This window comes from Microchirus variegatus (assembly GCF_963457635.1).
Source record: "Microchirus variegatus genome assembly, chromosome: 19".
In the NCBI taxonomy this organism is placed as follows: Eukaryota; Metazoa; Chordata; class Actinopteri; order Pleuronectiformes; family Soleidae; genus Microchirus; species Microchirus variegatus.
In genome coordinates this window covers 5019765-5038320 of record NC_139820.1, presented here as the reverse complement: position 1 = coordinate 5038320, position 18556 = coordinate 5019765, and the positions used below count along the sequence as shown (strand labels likewise).

At 39.0% G+C, this 18556-nt stretch overlaps 2 protein-coding genes across 3 annotated transcripts; one reads left to right on the top strand and one right to left on the bottom strand.

Moving 5' to 3' along the window:
* Nucleotides 1-4707: 4707 nt before the first annotated feature.
* fbxo8 (F-box protein 8) lies at nucleotides 4708-13073 on the bottom strand. Of its 2 annotated transcripts, none has more exons than XM_083905953.1 (8): nucleotides 12865-13073; nucleotides 11514-11634; nucleotides 11347-11424; nucleotides 11085-11229; nucleotides 9962-10088; nucleotides 9742-9860; nucleotides 9453-9649; nucleotides 4708-7153 (listed from the first exon to the last, which is right to left on the bottom strand). In XM_083905953.1, exons 2-8 carry the CDS (start codon nucleotides 11632-11634, stop codon nucleotides 6966-6968), a joined length of 975 nt encoding a protein of 324 aa, XP_083762079.1. In that variant the 5' UTR covers nucleotides 12865-13073; the 3' UTR covers nucleotides 4708-6965. The 2 variants fall into 2 exon arrangements, with proteins under 2 accessions (XP_083762079.1, XP_083762080.1); XM_083905954.1 differs by having other exon boundaries at nucleotides 11532-11634.
* A 1466-nt stretch (nucleotides 13074-14539) lies between these two features.
* On the top strand, nucleotides 14540-17830 carry cep44 (centrosomal protein 44; the record flags this gene model as incomplete). The annotated part of the gene is made up of 9 exons (XM_083905619.1): nucleotides 14540-14631; nucleotides 15336-15483; nucleotides 15731-15868; nucleotides 15963-16127; nucleotides 16259-16393; nucleotides 16531-16617; nucleotides 16975-17079; nucleotides 17363-17400; nucleotides 17758-17830. The coding sequence occupies 9 exons, from the start codon at nucleotides 14540-14542 to the stop codon at nucleotides 17828-17830; spliced, it is 981 nt and encodes a 326-aa protein (XP_083761745.1).
* Between the last annotated feature and the right edge of the window lie 726 nt (nucleotides 17831-18556).

Below are 18556 nucleotides of genomic sequence, written 5' to 3'. Positions count from 1 at the left end.
GATTATAATTCATACTAATATTGGTCTTTTTCCCCTTTTTTCTTACTTTTTTATATTACTGTAAAAATATATATTTTTTTAAAAACTTGTGCTTCAATTAAAAATCTGTAAAAAAAAAAAATGTCTTTGCCAAAACCAAAATAAATGTATGAATTTATTTCTCACGTTTTTGGATTAATTAAACAATAACTAAAAACTAACTAATGGTTATCTGTTTATTTATTATGTTAATTTCTATAAAGATTTCTATTATTATGAATAGAAAATAAAATATAAATATGAAATAATAATGGAATTTTTCATAATAATTTTGCAGTAGATTCTAGAGTTTCTGTACAGTCTTTGTGATCCAGCCTGAACACGATGTGTGTTTTCTTGTATTTGTTGCCTCTTTAGGACATTTTTCTGATATAAACACTGACCTTGTCAGGACCACAGTCGTCCTCATGGAGATACAAACCTGGTCCTAATGAGGCCGAACCTACATTTTGAGGAACTGGTCCGTGGTTATCGGTTAAGGTTAGCAAGAAGGCTTTGTTTATACCGTATGTATGTGTGTGTGCGAGTGTGTGTGTGTCGTATACCTGCTGCAGTGACAGCTGCAGTGGCTGCTCCTGCTGATGAAGTACAGAGGCTCTGGTGCTCAGGAGGCCATCCATCATCTTCATCAGGCTTAAGTGAGCCTCTCTCTCTGCACTGGGACAGCAGCAGACGAGACGATGAGCTGAACCCAACAGTCCGAGCTGGAACAAATAAATGCCAGCCCCTGCCTTCACCCACTCAAACCCACTCAAACCCACTCAAACCCCGACCACCCTCTCCTGCTGAGACCCAACCTGGGTCAACATCATCATCAGCAGCAGCAGCAAAAGGAGGGCCGGGATACTATGTGTGAATGGTCATTACTTATCAACATATTCAATTAACTTCAATTTAATTCAATTTTTAAAAAAAACTTTACATACATAACACACAGATGAGTTAAAAATAGATATAAATATAGTGCATAAAAAGACCGAATTGTATATAAAAAATATATTAAAGAAGTATATGATATATTTTTTTTATGTTTTGTCCCTTTTTATATATCCATGTATTTATATTTAACTCAACTAACTTCATTTATTACATTTATTTGATAGGGACAGTGCAAATTACCATATTACAACTCCAGCCTGCTGAAATAACTATTGATTGTTTCCTACTATTATACTATATTTACATATAAAATGTTTCAATGTTATAAAATGTGAGTAGTTTCACGTAAATGACAATTAACATGTTGCTCTATCTGTCTTTCTGAGCTAGTTGGCCTTTATTTATCTGTCTTAGCTAGTTAGCGTCTATCTATAGTGCTAGTTTTAGCGTCTATCTGTCTTTTTGAGCTAGTTGACGTCTATCTTTCTGAGCTAGTTAGCGTATTTCTATCTGCGCTGGCTTTCTGAGCTAATTAGCGTATTTCTATCTGAGCTAGTTTGCGTCTATCGATCTTTCTGAGCTAGTTGGTGTGTATCTATCTGTGTGAGCTAGTTTTTGGCTATCTATATGCTAGTTGCTATCTATCTGTCTTTCTGAGCTAGTTGGCCTTTATCTATCTGTCTGAGGTAGTTAGCATCTATCTATCGTGCTAGTTGGGGTCTATCTGTCTTTTTGAGCTAGTTGGCGTATTTCTATCTGCGCTAGCTTTCTGAGCTAATTAGCGTATGTCTACCTGAGCTAGTTGGCATCTATCTATCTTTCTGAGCTAGTTAGCATAATCTATCTGAGCTACATGGCGTCTATCTTTCAGAGCTAGTTGGCCTCCATCTATCTACGTATATTGACATTTACAAATGATTAAAATGAAGTAACTTGTGGAACTTTGTGTGTAAAAGTTGTGTATCTCTACACTCTGCTCACCTTTCATTTGTACGACATAAACACCACACAGGAATAGACTAAATTAACACACGCAGGTCAAATGTCAAAGGTCATATTGTGTCTGGAGAGGATATAGAGTTTTTTTTTGTTGCCTGTTTGATCTCAAACATGCACAAGCTCACTCTCTCTCTCTCTCTCTCACACACACACACACACACACACTGGCTTGTTTCACTACCATCGTGGGGACCCCCTTAACCGTAATAACCCCCGAGTTTTAATCATCATAACTAAACGGCTAACCCCTAACGTGACTTTAATCTGACCTAAACTGAACTGTGACCTGAGTAATGACCTCAGTTTGCCACCAGGGGTGACATTAGACCTCGTGGTGAGTGTATTAATGAGGATATTAAAGACGACACACACAGACACACAGACACACACACACACAGAGAGAGACAACATTTCAGCGTAATAAAATGACTCCACGGTTCGTTTGTGTAAGAAATGTATTACTACCCACAGTTTAAATAGTTTACGGAGCAGCTAATTGTGAGTAACTGACCTCTAGTGGTTTTGAGCGGGAAAAGCATTTAAGGTCAAAATTACGTGAATGAACTGAAATATGATGATTCTACGATTCTAAGATGGCTGCTACTTGTACAAACTGCTACTTTTACTCTTAATTGTACTTCTGTCATATTTGCGTCAAATTAAATCAGTCAAACACGGAACTGTTTGATTATTAACCGTAGACATGTTGCTACGCTACGACGCTATTATCGACTGGTATTGCTAACGATGACTAGCCAGAGAGTTTCCCCCCCCCCCCCCGACTTCTCGACTGGAACGTGTTATTTTCATATTTTACACACGGCCCCTAAAACAGGTTGGTGTTAAACAAAACTAATTTCTCTGTTTATCCACGACTGTGCTCCATTAGTTATCCCTAAGTGCTAAATGGAACAATGTTAGCAATTACGTCTCCTTGTTCAATCATGAAGAATGACTCCGTCAGCCTATCTAGCAGTGGTAGCAGCGCAAGTCATTACACGTGTATAAAAACTGCATGTCTAATTTAAATTGATGGATTGAGCTATTATGTCATGGCAGCTGTGGCAGTGTTTTCTGTTTTCATGGGCTAATTTGGAGGAGCGGAGTGGAAAATCCTTGCTTTTGTTGACTTCTGCGCCATAGATGAGCTTTGTGCAGAAGTATTAAATATTTGGAACGCAATCGCACAACTTCGTACTCCGCGTGCCGTTAGCCACTGATTTGAGTACTTGAAGTTCTTTAAAGTACTCAAATCTTTAAAGTCGTGGTCCTATTGTGAGCGATTGTATTCAAACCATTCTTTTTAAACATTATTGTGGAAAAAACAAAAACAATGGAGCTGTGTGTCGTCGAGTTGGTGTAGCGTACTTGACCCTGGGCTCAGGTTGGGTTTGATCAATCCAGTTGACCTTATGTTCGGGTTAGCGTGGTTTAAACTCATGCCAAATTTCTACCCTTTCCAGACTACCTGGGTACTAAGTCCCATCTGGGACCTGGTGGGGCCACCATGGAAACCACGGATAAACCCACTTGGGACCCGTATTTCCAGCGTGAATATGGCCCACGTTGACATTCTGGCTGGGTAGTGACCTGGACATTCATGAAGAAGACTGATTACCAACAAATGACATTGTTTTTCTCAGAATACTGAGTTCATTCTGGTCCTAATCCTCTTGCGTACATCAGATGGAGGAAAAAAAAGAAAATTGGCTAACTGTATGAGCCAAATGTATAAATGTATGAGGCATTGATTATTGGCCTGGGCACATAGAAGAACTCATATTGGTCGGAGCTCTACCTGGAACCTTTTCTGTGCTTCACTTAGCTCAGCTTTTTCCTTTGTTAAAATGCAAAAGTCTTGGTCCGTCTCCAAACCATGACTTAATCCTGTATCTTATTTAGTTTTACAGTTTCCTCATGAAGCGCAGACACTCAAAACAGAAGCTGCAAAGTTCTGAACTGCTGCGTAACAAAGCCAGTTGCATTAACGTTATTTAAATATATTTAAAAAAAATAATAATAATCATAGCTTCAGAATAAGCCTTTAAAACATAATTTGGCCCAAACCAGCCTGTCACTACCCGAACTGTACCAGAAACCAAATTTATATTGGAAAGTGTGGCTACTTCCTGTAAAAAAAAAAAGTCTGGAGTGTTCCATTTAAATCGGAACTCTGAACTGGGAGTGACCACGGATCTGAGTTGACCACGTTACAGTTGAGAAGTCTGAAAAAAAAAAAAAAAACATGGATGCAAATGTACTGTATCTCGGGCTAGCTGTTGTTAGCTAATTGTTAGCAGTGCCAGCCGGTAAAAATGCTACACTTACACATTTCTACATTTTTTGCGCACACAAACAGCACAGCAACATGTCTATGGCTATGACTTTCCTATTTGGAAATCAAAGTTGAAGGGGCGTTCCAGCCGAAGCAACGCCCCCTCGACTTGGAAATTCCGACTGCCAACTACAAATGGAATGCCCCACTAAGCTAGTAGTCTATTTTTGCTTCTTTGTGACAATTTAAGAACCAAAAACCACAGAATGGAACCTTTGTTTCTGCAATTGACTTCAGCCATTTCCTTGTAGAACTTCCTCCAAACCATGATTTTCCGACTTTTTTTATTTTTTACCATTTTGTCATCAAATCTTCAATTTCCTGCAACAAAGAAATACAAAACGTGGCTTTATCAAAGCAACTTTTGTTAATCCAAGTATGAAATATTCAAGTTGAATGTATGACTGTATTAAGAGTCAGCATTTATTTGACAGCTTGTATGACAATTAGCCATTCTTTAGAAAATTCTCTAAAAGGTACAGGAGTCGTATGAGACTACAGTTTGTCATTTTTCACAGGAAAAAAGCAAAAACCCCTGACGATTTATACGCTCGCAATTATGGTGAATTTGCAGCTTAAATATTATTCCAAAATTAAATACAATAAAAATACACAACTAAAACATGGGATGCAAAAAAGCAACTTTCCATTAGCCTTTCATTATTATTTGTCAGTATCATTTCCACATTCAACGATTCCTTCTTGATTTGTGAGTGCACAGCTCAATGTTTTCTTTATCTCGTCACTCACTGGCCACATATTTGTGTATTAAAAGTTCCAGTGTGTAACATTTAGGCAGATTTATTGGCAAACATTGATTATCCTACCCATAATTATAGTGTATATTATGGCGTGGTTTTTGTGCCACACGTCCTTTGCACGTGCATATTTTCGTCTCTTCGCAGACTCTGTTGTGCACGTGCACAACTGTCTGTCAACTTGCTCAACTCAACACAGCGATATAAAATTCACACAATTCAAATCCAGCCAATCCGAACGCTACACAAATGCAGTACGGGCTGGTTTTCCGAAACCATATTTAAAAAAAAAAAAAAAAAAAAAGTATAAATCATGTAGAGTTGCCGGACAACCAAAATGGATTTCGACACATTTTTTCGCATTTGTTTTTTTTGTTGAATTACGTTACATTGGTGGCTACACTTCAACAATTTAAAAAAAAAAATCCAGTTTGTTGATCCGACAACTCCACAACCTGCAAAGTGCAATTAACAATAAAGTAGCAGAGTGTTTTTACGATTAACATGAGTGGCAGCCATCTTGGAATCCTATACCGGGGTTTCGGTGAGGTTGGAAAATCCAACTTGAGGGGTGTTCTAGTTGAAGAAACGCCTCCTCAACGTAGAAATTCTGAGTACAACTGGAACGCACCACTAGCCATTGTTACCATTACCAGTCGATTGTATCGCTCTATAAAATTGAACGGTACTATGTCAATGTTTGTGAGGTTGCTTCGACTTTCCAAGTTGGAAATCCCACTTGAGGGGGTGTTCCAGTTGAAACTTGCTACTAGGAGCTTGTAAATTCCGATTTCCGAGTACAACTGGAACGCGCCACTAGCCATTGTTAGCGTTACCAGTCGATTGTAGCGCTCTACAAAACTGAACGATACTATGTCAGTTTGTGAGGTCGCTTCGACTTTCCAAGTTGGAAATCTGACTTGAGGGGTTCCAGTTGAAACTTGCAACTTGGAACTCGGAAATTCCGACTTCTGACTACAACAGGAATGCACCTTTATTCACACAGCATCTATCTTCAACTTCCTCTCCACTTTCAGCGTCTGTCTCTCTACTACACAACCTCTGTTTTTCTTCTTCAATGGTTAAGACGAGTAGATGGTGGGGTTTTTTTTTTTGGTTTGGTAACATTCGGCCTTCCTGACCCACAGCTGCAACTCTGCTAACTGTTCCAGCTAGCTAACGTGTTGCGAGCTGCATTTCTGAGTGGTTGACAGTGGGTGGCGCAAAACAGACAAAAACATCAAACACGGCCCCAGAGTTTTCAAACGAAAACAGAGCCAGCAGCAGCATTTATAAAACTTCTAAAACGCCGGGGACGTGCGAACGACCGGCGAATCCGAAGCAGAATTTAGGCATTTTTGAGTAGCACGGATATAAGCTGACATCTTATTAGTGATTTATGCAACTTTGTGCGATGACGAGAAAATCTGACTTGGTACATTCGCAAAGAAACATACAAGGTTTGAATCTTGATACTTGGACATTCTGGCTTTTACCGCAGGGCAAACGTATAAAGGTTTAGCTCCAATGTAGCTTTGTCAGTAGTTGCACTGGTAAATACTATAGTAGTGTGTGTGATCTTCAGCTAGCCTCGGTGCCTTGTGTCAGTTCCTTCGAGAACGGCCGGGCCAGTCTTTATCCGACAGGTCAAAGTTCAACAGGAAATCAGACAAGCTCGTCTCCGTAGTCCCCGTCTGTCAGTGCAGTGTCAGACCTTGTCTTCATAATTCCACCTCCTTCTTCTTTTGCTTTCGCAGACAACGCTGCGAACATTACAAACATATGTTCGGCGTCAGAACAGTGAATTTCGTCCGGTTCACTTTCCTCAAAGTAAGATTACATTCCTCGACTTGACTCGTAAAAACAGTTTTCATTCATTTTTTTTCCCCCAGAGTTCTGGATACTTCGTGTACTTCAGTGCAGAGTGAGGATGTCGGCGGGGGTCAAAGTGCAGCTCACGCGGCGACATGGCCGATCAGGTAAATGTTGTCGTAGAGGTGACCGACGAAGTCGTCCGAGACGTTGTGCGCGGCTCTGCGAGTGTTCCTGATGAACTCCCGCTTGGACATTTTGTTCTTGACGTGAGGACTGGTCAGGTCGATGGACAGCAGGATCAGACTGTAGCACAGCACGTACACGGCATCTGCACACAGGAAGTGGAGGTGGTGGTTAAAAACCGGTCGTAAAACAGTGGTAACAGGAAGTAGCTACACTTTGGCACCTGTGTAGCAACAAACTGGGTTTCAGGTACAATAAAGCAAACCGTGGTATAAAAACTTCTTTAATAGAAAGAACTCCATAACAGTTGAGGCATATGAATGTTTAAGCCAATTTGAAATAGATAATGAATAAATATATATTTTACACAGAATTTAATGCACTGGTGGCTTTAAAATCTAGTTTTTAGAATGTTTTAAGGTTGGTCGTGCTCATGTTTTAGTCTTTTTATTATATAAATCGGAATATATTATGTATTTTATTTAATATTTTCCATTTATGTTTATATGTGTAACATGTTATACCTCATTTTTAATTTATTTTTTTTAATTATACACATTGAACTCATCAAATGACCAATATTATATTATATATAAGTTCTTTCTTGATGCTTAAAATTTCAACGTTCAATTAAATTCTAATTATTTATTCAACTTTTTCAATGTTTTAGGATTCCCTCTTTTTGTTTTCTATTTAAATATTATTATTATTCAACGGTTTACATATTCGGAGGTTTAAAATGGAAATAACGTGAATAAAGTGACAGTTGATGGAGCAGGTAAAGGTGTTTTTGACCGTGATCTCTTTTTTTAGTTGATTTTTTTTAATATTTCAGCTGAAAATGACTGTTTTTACTCAATTTATTGATACATAAACGTGACGCCAAGCCAGGTATCATGGAATGAAGTAAACGTGTACAGTGTGACTAATAAAAATGAGTCAAAAGGGGGGAAATAAAAGCCCGACTTCAGAGAGCAGCCATACGTCCATGTGCAGCCTCAGGCCTGGAACCATTACTCTAATCCTACTAGTGCTACTAATCATCGGAGCAGGTTGTAGGATTTACTAGTAACAGGGTCGGGGATTGGTTTTCTGAACGCTCGGCTGACACTGGCAAAGCCCTCGGTTGATAAATGAATGGTCCACTGACTAAACCGAAGCCGGGGATTACGGCAAAGTCGAGCCTCGACCGTCCCGATGGTTATTATTTTGCGGTTCAGTCGCACTAAGTGCAGACGCGCCTACTGTAACGGCGGCTAATGGTTATTTAGCTACGGGGGTTTAAGACGTGTGGCGGCGGGCTGTGGATCAGTGGGTACAGTGGGGGTCAATCTTCGAGCCACATTGTTGGCGGTTTGATCCCCCAGCTCTTCTAATCTGACCTGAATTAACCCCTAATTCCTCTTGGCAACTGTGGCAGAGTGTGTGTGTGTGTAGGGCTGGGCAATATGGTTTGGGGTCACTTAGAAATGTCCTTATTTTTTAAGGAAAAGCAATTTTTTTCAATGAATATAACATTAAATGAATCAGAAATACACTCTATACATTGTTAATGTGGTAAACGACTATTCTAGCTGCAAACGTCTGGTTTTTAATGGAATATGTACATAGATGTATAGAGGCCTATTTCCAGTGTGCTGGAATGGTACATTGTGTTTGCTAATCGTGTTAGAAGGCTATTGGATGATTAGAAAACCCTTGTGCAATGACGTTAGCACAGCTGAAAACAGTTAGAAAAATCATTATTTCTAATCTTGTCAATGTCTTGGCTATATTTTCTATTCATTTTGCAACTCTTTTGATGAATAAAAGTGTGACTTTTAATGGAAAACACCAACAAAATTGTATTGGTGACCCCAAACCTTTGAACAGCAGTGTATATATGACACGTATAATAAAAGGAAAATCATTAAAACTCATATTTTTGGTTTGTGGACAAATCAAAACCTTTTTTACAGATTTACAGATTAATCGATGACCATAATAATCGTTATTTGCAGCCCCACTGGATATAATAGATTCAAAGAGCATCAATTCAAACTTTTAAGAACTTATTAGATTATGTACAACTTAACCTGTACATGAGAAACATTCAAACCTAAAACTGGATGAATGTCTTCAAGTTCTCCAGCCACTTTCAAGCAGGACAATCCATTAACTTGTCCTCTAGCACCTCCTAGAGGACAAACTCTTACCCTACACCACTGTGAAACCAAACAATTGTACCGTTTCTGATCGCATGCACAGTAAATAATTTTTCGGTTAAAAAGTGGAAATAATATTCAGTATTCTATATTGTTTCATTATTGTTTTTTTTATATTCCTGATGACCTGTTTCATGTAGTATATTATTTCATGCATTATTTTTATTATAAATACTGTATAACTATGCTTGTTTAGTGTCTTCTGTGGTGCAGCTGGTATTAAAGTGCATGTGAACTCACCAGGACTGAGGCCCAGATCTCTGACCAGACCTGGATTACAGGCGCAGAACCTGTGGCTGAACTTGGTGATGAGCGTCTCCAGATACTCTCCTCTCTCCTCCGGAGCGTGGATGTGTCTGAAGAAATCCCGCAGTGCGTTGGGGAGGAACTGGTTGCTGAAGTTGTGGAGGGTCACCAACTCGTCCAGGACGTCCCTCCTGCAACACACAAACGCGCACCAACACGGTCTTTAAGGGCAGTATACACACACACAATGTTTTTATTGTTCTAACCCTAAGTCTGTGTTTACCTCTCATCCAGGTAAATCCTCAGCATCTTCCAGTTGAGGCGTCTGGTGTAGAAGATGAACTTGGCCAGCTCGGTCGGGTGATCGACGAGTATTCCTTTGGACATAAAATAACTGATACCCTACACAGAGAGAGAGAGAGAGCAGTAGATCTGGGTCAGTGTGTCTTTATACAACAGGATGTGTGAGATCTTGGATGTTTACGACTGTGTGTGTGTGTTACCTCCTGTGCGTTGGCGTTGAACGTCAGGCTGCCTTCATCCAGTTGTAGGTAAAGTCTTCTGTATGAGAAACCAGCAGGTAGTCTTCTGTTGTAGAGGGAACAGTGCCCCCATGTGGACTTACAGAGTCTGGTGGATTTCCAAAAGAAAACAGGACTTCAATGTAAACATGTGGTTCACAAAAAAACAGACAAAGACGGAAACAAGTATTTAAAAGATGAGTACAGGTTTTTATGAAGTGTGTTTTTCTTTTAGCCATTTAACAAAAGACTCACCTAAGAAAATGTATGCAAAGTTATTGCTCTCCCACACCCATAGAGAGAATAAGCAAATTGCAAACTGAATCATTTTTAAACAGGAGCTGCTAGTCTCCTGGTTGGAAAAAATGTTGTCTTAAAGGGGACATTTTACGCAAAATCAACTTTTTAATCATTTAAATCCTTATGTTTGGGACTCTGGAGGCCCCCATCATGTTTTTGTGGTCCTCCTCAGTCTAAGTACAGGAGATAAAACACGCTAATGTTGACTTCCGCGCTCACTGGGACGTCACAATGCGCTAAATTCCTGGAACTGTTGTCTCACGGAGCTCCGCTTTGTCCGTAAAACACACGAGAGAGCTAGCGAGGGCAACGGTGTCCGAAAACCGGAAGTCCGCAAAAAGTTCTATTCTTGGCTCCACAGTGCAGCACAGAGTTCTACACAAACTTCCAGCCCCATCTGTCCAGTGGATACATGTTCTATATGACGGCGATGTGCCTGCGTGGGCCTGCAAAAGATCACTTTTCCAAATGCTAACTTCTGTTAGCTCCCAGTAGCCTCTGTCGCTGATGTCATTTCCTGTCCCTTAAGTTCCGTTTTACTTTTTTTTTTTAAGGTGGACCTAAGGAGATACTACTAATTATTTAGTACGATTTTGACTAAAGCTATGGGGGTTTCATTAGGACACCAGGGAACTAGTTTAACTTGGAGAAATAGGCTATAATATGACCCCTTTAAAGTTGGGGAGCTTCTGGTTAGTGTCTGTTTGTCCTTGTGTGCTGTTTTTAAAGAAACTGAGCGTCCATCTTTCACTCACTTCAAACCAAAACATTAGAGTAACCGACCAGTGGTGACGCTCCTCCTTACCCCTGCCATAGATACTCGTCATTTCCCAGATCCTGCCACACACAGCCGGCCAAGCACAGGTCCGTGGCGTTCAAGTACGACAGTATGGTGATGCCCAACTCGGGCGGCAGCGTCTCCAAATCTATACACCCACGCTGCACATGACCTGCGGCCACAGAATTTATATATTGAATTATATCCAAAATCATATCACATTTGCAATATTATATCAGAGGAAAACCACAAAAACCGCAATAAACCCTGACAGTAGCTGTGTTCATACCTCCTCGTCGTGTTCTCAGTAGATGGTAGATGTCAGGACCGTGACAGTGTTGAGGAGGAGCTCTACTCTCTCCTCCATCTTTACCAAGAAAAAAAGAAATGGTCAAGAAGTAGCAAGAGCCGCCTCATAGAACGATCACTTCAATGTTGGAAACTACTATTATTTACTCGTATTAAAAGCACGACCTTGCTCTTGTCCTCTGCCTCGTTGGTCAGACAGTCGGTCGGCCAGCTCTTCCTGAAGCTGCTGCTGTTGTCTGGGAGGCAGCCTCCACAGTGCCTGACCCATCTGAGTATAAACAAACACACAATGTTACCAAGGCAACGGGATACAGTGTTCACAGTCACAGTCTGACTCTGACAGTGTAGTACACTGATTTTCATTTTTACTGATTATGTCATTGTGTGTGTAAATTGATATAGTTGGGGGCTGGTTTTACGAAAGGCTGTGATTATAACTGTCATAAGTGATTAATCAGGTGCTTGTTTGGTCCAAAAAATGACATAAAATCTCAAACCTGGAAATTACGATGTTCTCAAATGTTTTGTTTTGTCCACAAACAAAAAACGATTTAGTTTTAACAATTTATTTGTTCTATGGAGCAAAGAAACTGGAAAATGTTCATATTTAAGAAGCGGAAAAATAGACAGAAAATTACCAAACAAGTACTCGATTAATCGATTATGAAAATAATCGTAAATTGCAGCCCAAGAACTGATTAATTGATTATCAAAATAGTTGCTGATTTATCTAGTAATCGATCAATAATTATATTATAATAATAATTGTCGTTTTGTCCACAAAAACATTGATTTTTTTTTTGATTTTTTTTACCTTAAATGTGAATATTTTCTAATTTTTGTGAACAAGTCTGGCCCTATTATTTGTTGTTGGGGTTTCTTCCACTTTGTATTGATTTATTTCACATCTGCCTCTATAAAGCACCTTGATTCAAAATCTGTGTATGAAAAGAAAGGCGCAATAATAATAATAATTGTAATAATAACAATAAAGTAATAAACGTTTTGAACTCGCATTACTTCCTGTGTTCTCGCTTTTATGACTTTTAAACTCGGTTGAAGTGTCTTAAAGTGAGTAACCTTTAAAAGCGCTGTTTAAATTATATGCATTATTAATATTATGTTTATTATCATAATAATATGTACAGATTAATAATCCGGTCAATCCAGCACTGGCTGTCAGACTCTCTTGTCAGCTGTGTTACGTAAACAAACCCCTTACGCCGTCATAAACATCTCAGTTGGAACTTCCAGCTAAGCAAGCTAGGTTGACCGGACGCCCCGCCCTCCCTGCAATGCCATTGGTCGAACACAAAATGGCAACAACCAGGAGAGAATCTCATTGGACGAGCTGGTTTTCACTCATAAACACCCGAGTTAGCTTCCTGAGCTGCTTAGAGTTGTGACGATTACCGTGATGACACGTAAAACGAGACTTTTTAATTTCACGAACATGCTGAAATGTTGCCCGTTCAGCCCCGTATGTCTGTCCACGTACCTGAATGTAGTGGAACAAGTGACGGACGGACGGACAGCACAGTCCAGCCTGCAGCGCGAGCACACGTCGCTGCTAACACACGACTCCCGATGTCATTTCACTTCGCCGCGTCCAAAACAAGAGCGAGAAACGAACACAGAACCGATGTCGTCACTTTGGTTCTGACGGAACCCCCCCTTTAACACCGCGGTACCATACTGCGAACACGGTTCTCATGTGGGGTTAACCTTCCTCCTCCTCCTCCTCCTCCTCCTCCTCCTGCTGCTCCCACCTCTGCCCCTCCTCCCCCCGCCATCACACAAACTGTTGAACCGAAAAGAAATTAAAAAATAAATACATAAATATATACATAAATCACATTAAAGCGTCTTAAACGTTAATTTCACTACACTTATACGTTACAGGCTGTGACGCAACAAGAAAGCAACAAAGCGTTGTGATTTTTTTAACATGTGACGTCATGACGTACGACGACGTGCGTGTCCTGTAGTCTCAAACATGAACTTCAGACCTAATAAACTTTTACTGAAAAATAAATGAATAAATAAAAAAAACTTTTACTCAGCCCACTTCCAGTCATTCCTGCACACAATCATACTATATATATATATATATATATATTTGTTATGTTTGTTCCTTTTAAATCTATTTCTCTCCATCAACAAAGGATAATTTGTGTTTCTTTGTACATTTTATTCAGGATTGCACAATGGCACCTTTTGTCTGATATCACAAACTAGAGCATGTACCGATACTGATATTGTACAATCATTTTAGACTCTTTTAAACTAGGAAACTGTTGATAACAACACATTTGTGCCGAGTCATTTCAAAGACATTATTCTCCAGCAACAAAAAGCCCACAACATGACTCACTCACACACACACACACACACACGTACACATATACATGTACATATCTGTGTGTATATATAGAGAGAGATAAATCACAGTGAGAAAACCTATTGGATATAATAATGTTTCTGACTTTTTATTGCACCTAATATTATTTTGATTACAAAAAAGAGTGTGTGTGTGTGTGTGTGTGTGTGTGTGTGTGTGTGTGTGTGTGTGTGTGTGTGTGTGTGTGTGTGTGTGTGTGTGTGTGTGTGTGTGTGTGTGTGTGTGTGTGTGTGTGTGTGTGTGTGTGTGTGTGTGTGTGTGTGTGTGTGTGTGTGTTTTATATATTCTTGATACATTGCAAATTAGATTTTTAATCTTAATGAGTTTTATTCCATTGTATCATTATTATTATTCCTATTAGAAGCAGATGTTTTTTAAGTGCAATTTTCAAAATCAAATTTTTATTCTTATTATTACTTTTATTGTATTTTTAATCTAAATTCTCTATTATATTATATAGTTCTTGTGTTTCCTGATGTTTTTACAGCTACTCACACTTCAGTCCAATAGGTGGCGGTAATGCATCTGCTACACTGATTGTCAACAAGAAGAAGAAGAACGAGCCGAGGGAAAGTCAGGAAGTAAAAAGAGAAGCGGGATTTTAGAAAGAAAAAGCGGCGACTACAGATTAGAAAATACGTTTGTGCTGTTTTGTCATTTAATCACATTGCGTCGTTCTTTTGTTCGCCGAACAGACGTAGCTCATAACGCTTGTGTCGCCGCTTCAGTAAAGTAAAAAAGAGCGAGTTTCTCGGCGTCCTCCGGTTATAAAATGCTGTCCACTGGAGATGTACAAGGTTGTCTTCGTAAACTGGAAAGTCTCCTGCGGATGATTAAGTTTCCAGGACACGTCGACTATGACAGGTGAGTCTGAAACCACCTTATTTACCTGCAAAATTATATTTTAAAAAAAAGATGAAGAATCCTGGAGTCACAAATGTCTATTTTAAAGCTACAGTATGTAACATTTCTGCATTAAAATGTCCAAAAACAACAAGGCTAATGTTTATGTATTTTGTCGAGTAGTGAGCCAAAGTGTTTCCTACACTTGTCAAAAACATATTTATCTTATTCAAGGTAACTGTTCACATTTGAATGTTGTCATCTGCTTTTTCGTCTCCGCTATAACACAATCATTTGTTATTTGGCTTTAAAACTGAATATATGTAATGAAATATATTAGTATTTTCTAATCTCTGAATGTGAATATTTTCTAATCTCGGAATGTAAATATTGCGTCATCTCTGAATGTGAGTATTTTGTAATCTTTGAATGTGAGTATTTTATAATCTTGGTACGTGAGTATTTTGTAATCTCTGAATGCCAACGTTTTCTAATCTCGGTATGTGAATATTTTCTAATCTCTCAGTGTGAGTATTTTCTAATCTCTGAATGTGATTTCCATGTTTGCTAAACACTGATCGGCATTTTTCAACATGTTCCTACATTTTATGTACAAAAGAATATCCAGATTACGCATTTAAAAAAAAAAAATCATTAGTTGCAGCTCTCGTGCTTTACAAATAAATAAATTATTATTGTTGTTGTTGTTGTGTTTTTTCTGTCAGTCTGTCCAAGGGAGATCCCTCTGCTTTTCTTCCCATCGTGAGCTTCACCCTCACATCGTTGTCTCCGCCTCTTACTGAGCATCTGATGGCGGCTGGATTAGAGCTCACGGGCAAAACTGACCTCCGCTTCACAGACACACTTTATAAGGTACAATAACTACACACACACACACACACACACACACAGTCTTGTTTAATGAAGCTTTGTGTGTTATAAATCGGCTACTTTGAAGTGTAGCTTGGTGCAGGAGAGTGCTAAATACGTCAGCGCTTTAGTTGATGTGTGCTCTCTGCTGGTATAAAAACAGAATTACACACCAAGTGATGTCCAGAGAAAATGACTTTTTTGACATCCCTAACATAAACGTGTATATTTTGTGTGTGTGTGTGCGTAGGTTCTACGAGACATCTTCCAGTATAAGCCCATATTGACGAAACAGCAGTTTCTCCAGTTTGGTTTCTCTCAAAGGAAAATCTCCGTCACCTGCGACATCATTAACTTGGTCATGCAGAAACACAACCGACTGAAGAAGGTACAGACACTGCTGTTATACGGTTTATATTTCTTTTAACGTACTTGAAATGATCTGCCTGTTTGAAACATAAACATAAGTCTGTGTTTTTTAGGTGACCGGAAAACCATTTGTCGTAAAACACAAAGAAAGTCCTTCATCTTTTACCACAATCTCTTGCCACACGCTGACATCAACATCTCACAATGACGACGTCGTCCCCTCACCGCTTTCTCCCGAAAATCTCATCACAAACTCGGCAGAATGGCAAGATGACCAGGTTTACACGCGCGAAGACGCAATTTATTCTCGTTTAAAACAGATTGTCCTCAATCGTTCATTAAATCAAGTAATTGTGCAGTCCTTTTCTTTATTTTACACACATTTACTGAGGAAACTCTTGCTTTTCAGTTGTCTGAGGTGAAAGAAAGACTCTCGGCGGTCGAAGCTCAGCTGGAGGATCTTCAGTCTGGACCGGATCGACTCAGGATCCTGGAGAAACGTCTGCAGGACCTGGAGGAGCAGAGACGGCCAAACACAGACGAGGTTGATAAAGTTTTAATTCACAGAGAACGACGGTCATTGAATAATATTTCAACTGACATTTTTACCTTTCTTTCTTTCTTTTTTTTAAGAGCCACCTTCACGACGACTGTATTCCATTCCGGGACGAAGGAGGAGACGTCGTGACCGTTTCCAGACAGAGCTGGGAAAATCTGATGAGCAGAGTTCTCTTACTGGAGACGAAGCTGGAATTAAGCAGCACACGGGTACGAGGGGGGTGAATCACGGGCGGAACCTCGCGATCCGATGCGCAAATACGTGGTTTATACTTTTGTAATCAGGGTTCGAGCACGAATGTGCAAGAAGTTATTATTATTATTATTATTATTATTTTTCCTCTCAGTTAATCACATTTTGAGGGCCTGAACATACCTGAAAATTCCTGGATTTTTGCGACCACATCAGACCAAGTGAAAATTTACGTCTGAAAGTGGCTCGTGGAATGTGCGTTAAAAAAAAGTTAAAGTGGGCGGGGCTTATGAAAATGCTAAAAATCTATCTAGTTCGTCCTTGAGTTCAGTGCAGTGTGTTTTATTCTTTGCCGTCTCCACCACCTCCTTCAGGAAAATACTGCGCCGTCGTGTAGCTGTAGCGCCTTCGGCTCCTCGCCTCGAATGTCAATGGCGCCACCGAACCAGGAGCTGGACTCTGCTGACCTTTCACCATCGGTAAATAAATCTCTGCTTTTCAGTTTTATTTTTTAGCTTCATTACAGACTCCCAAATGCACCAAATAAATTGTATATCTTGTTTATTTTTTTACGTACTTTTATTGCGTCATGTAAGCGCTCTCCGTAGTAGAATGAGGGAAAGTTTATCAGAAATGCTGCAAGTCTGGAATAATGTTAGTCACTCAGGCTGTTTCTGTACCTGTGAAAAGCACCAGGGGGCAGTATAAGTATAATAAATATATTTTTTTAAACCTTATGGATGTTCTCTTCTTTTATTCCAGGACGACCTCAGGGAACGACTAGAGAGCATCACCAATATGTAAGTCCTGTGTTGCACTAAACTGAAAATGAAAGAAAACACTGTCCTCTCTCCCAAAAATGTATATTTATTTACGAATATTTTTCAGTTTTCAGATTTCTTTGTTATATGGAAGCAAAGAAAACTGAAAATATTCACATTTAAGAAGCTGAAAACATCAGAGAACTTTCTTTTTATTATTTAAAGAAATATAATAATTGAACAGATCAGACTCAGTCTGTTTTGTTATTTAGCTTCTTGTTTATCATGGTTCTGGCACTTGGTGTGACCTTGTTGTATTTTCCAAGTCGGTGTCAAAGTTGATGTATTGTGTGTGTGTGTGTGTGTGTGTGTGTGTGTGTGTGTGTGTGGTTAAAGGTTGAAGAGCACGTCCAGTCTGTTGAAAAACACTGAATCCTCCTCCTCCTTCCTTCAAATGAGCGATGAATGATTTCCTGGACCTTCTGACAAAGTGAGAAACACTTTTCATTTCAATCAAGACACTACAATCAACACATTCTGCTTTTTTTGTTCACAATAAAATGTTTTATTCGTCACAACTGAGTCATATTTTGTTGTTTTTTATCACCTATATTAGTCGGTCTTTAAAGCAAAGTTACTAAAATCTTTGGGTGTAAATGAAAGAATTATGAGTCGTCAATAACCTGTGCTTCAAACAACTTTTTATTCTGTTTATAATTGAATCAATACCAGTTTTTAGAAATTAGTGCAGCCAATGGCTGATACTAGATGCTGTTTTTTTGTTGTTTTTATGCTCAGATATCACTTTTTTTCCTTCAATTTGATCAAATATAGCTCATCAATGATGATAAATAATGCAAAAAAAAAAACCGCTGCGCAATTATATACAGTATTTAATTGTTTTTAATGAATACAACGTGTAAACCAAATAAACTAAAGATAATCCTGTTAGTCGCACGATGGGGAAACTCAAACTCAAAAAGCATATTTTTCAGTCTTGTATAAAGTAGTACAAGTATGTACGTTGGAGTCACCTTTTTTAAATTAATATAACTGAAGTAAAAGTCTTAAAGTATATGTATTTACTGTACTTAAGTATCAAAAATCACTTACCCCATGTTGCAGCGTGTGAATGGGTGTAAACTGTAGTGTTAAAGCTCTATATAAATGTAGACCATAATACCAACTCTTCTTC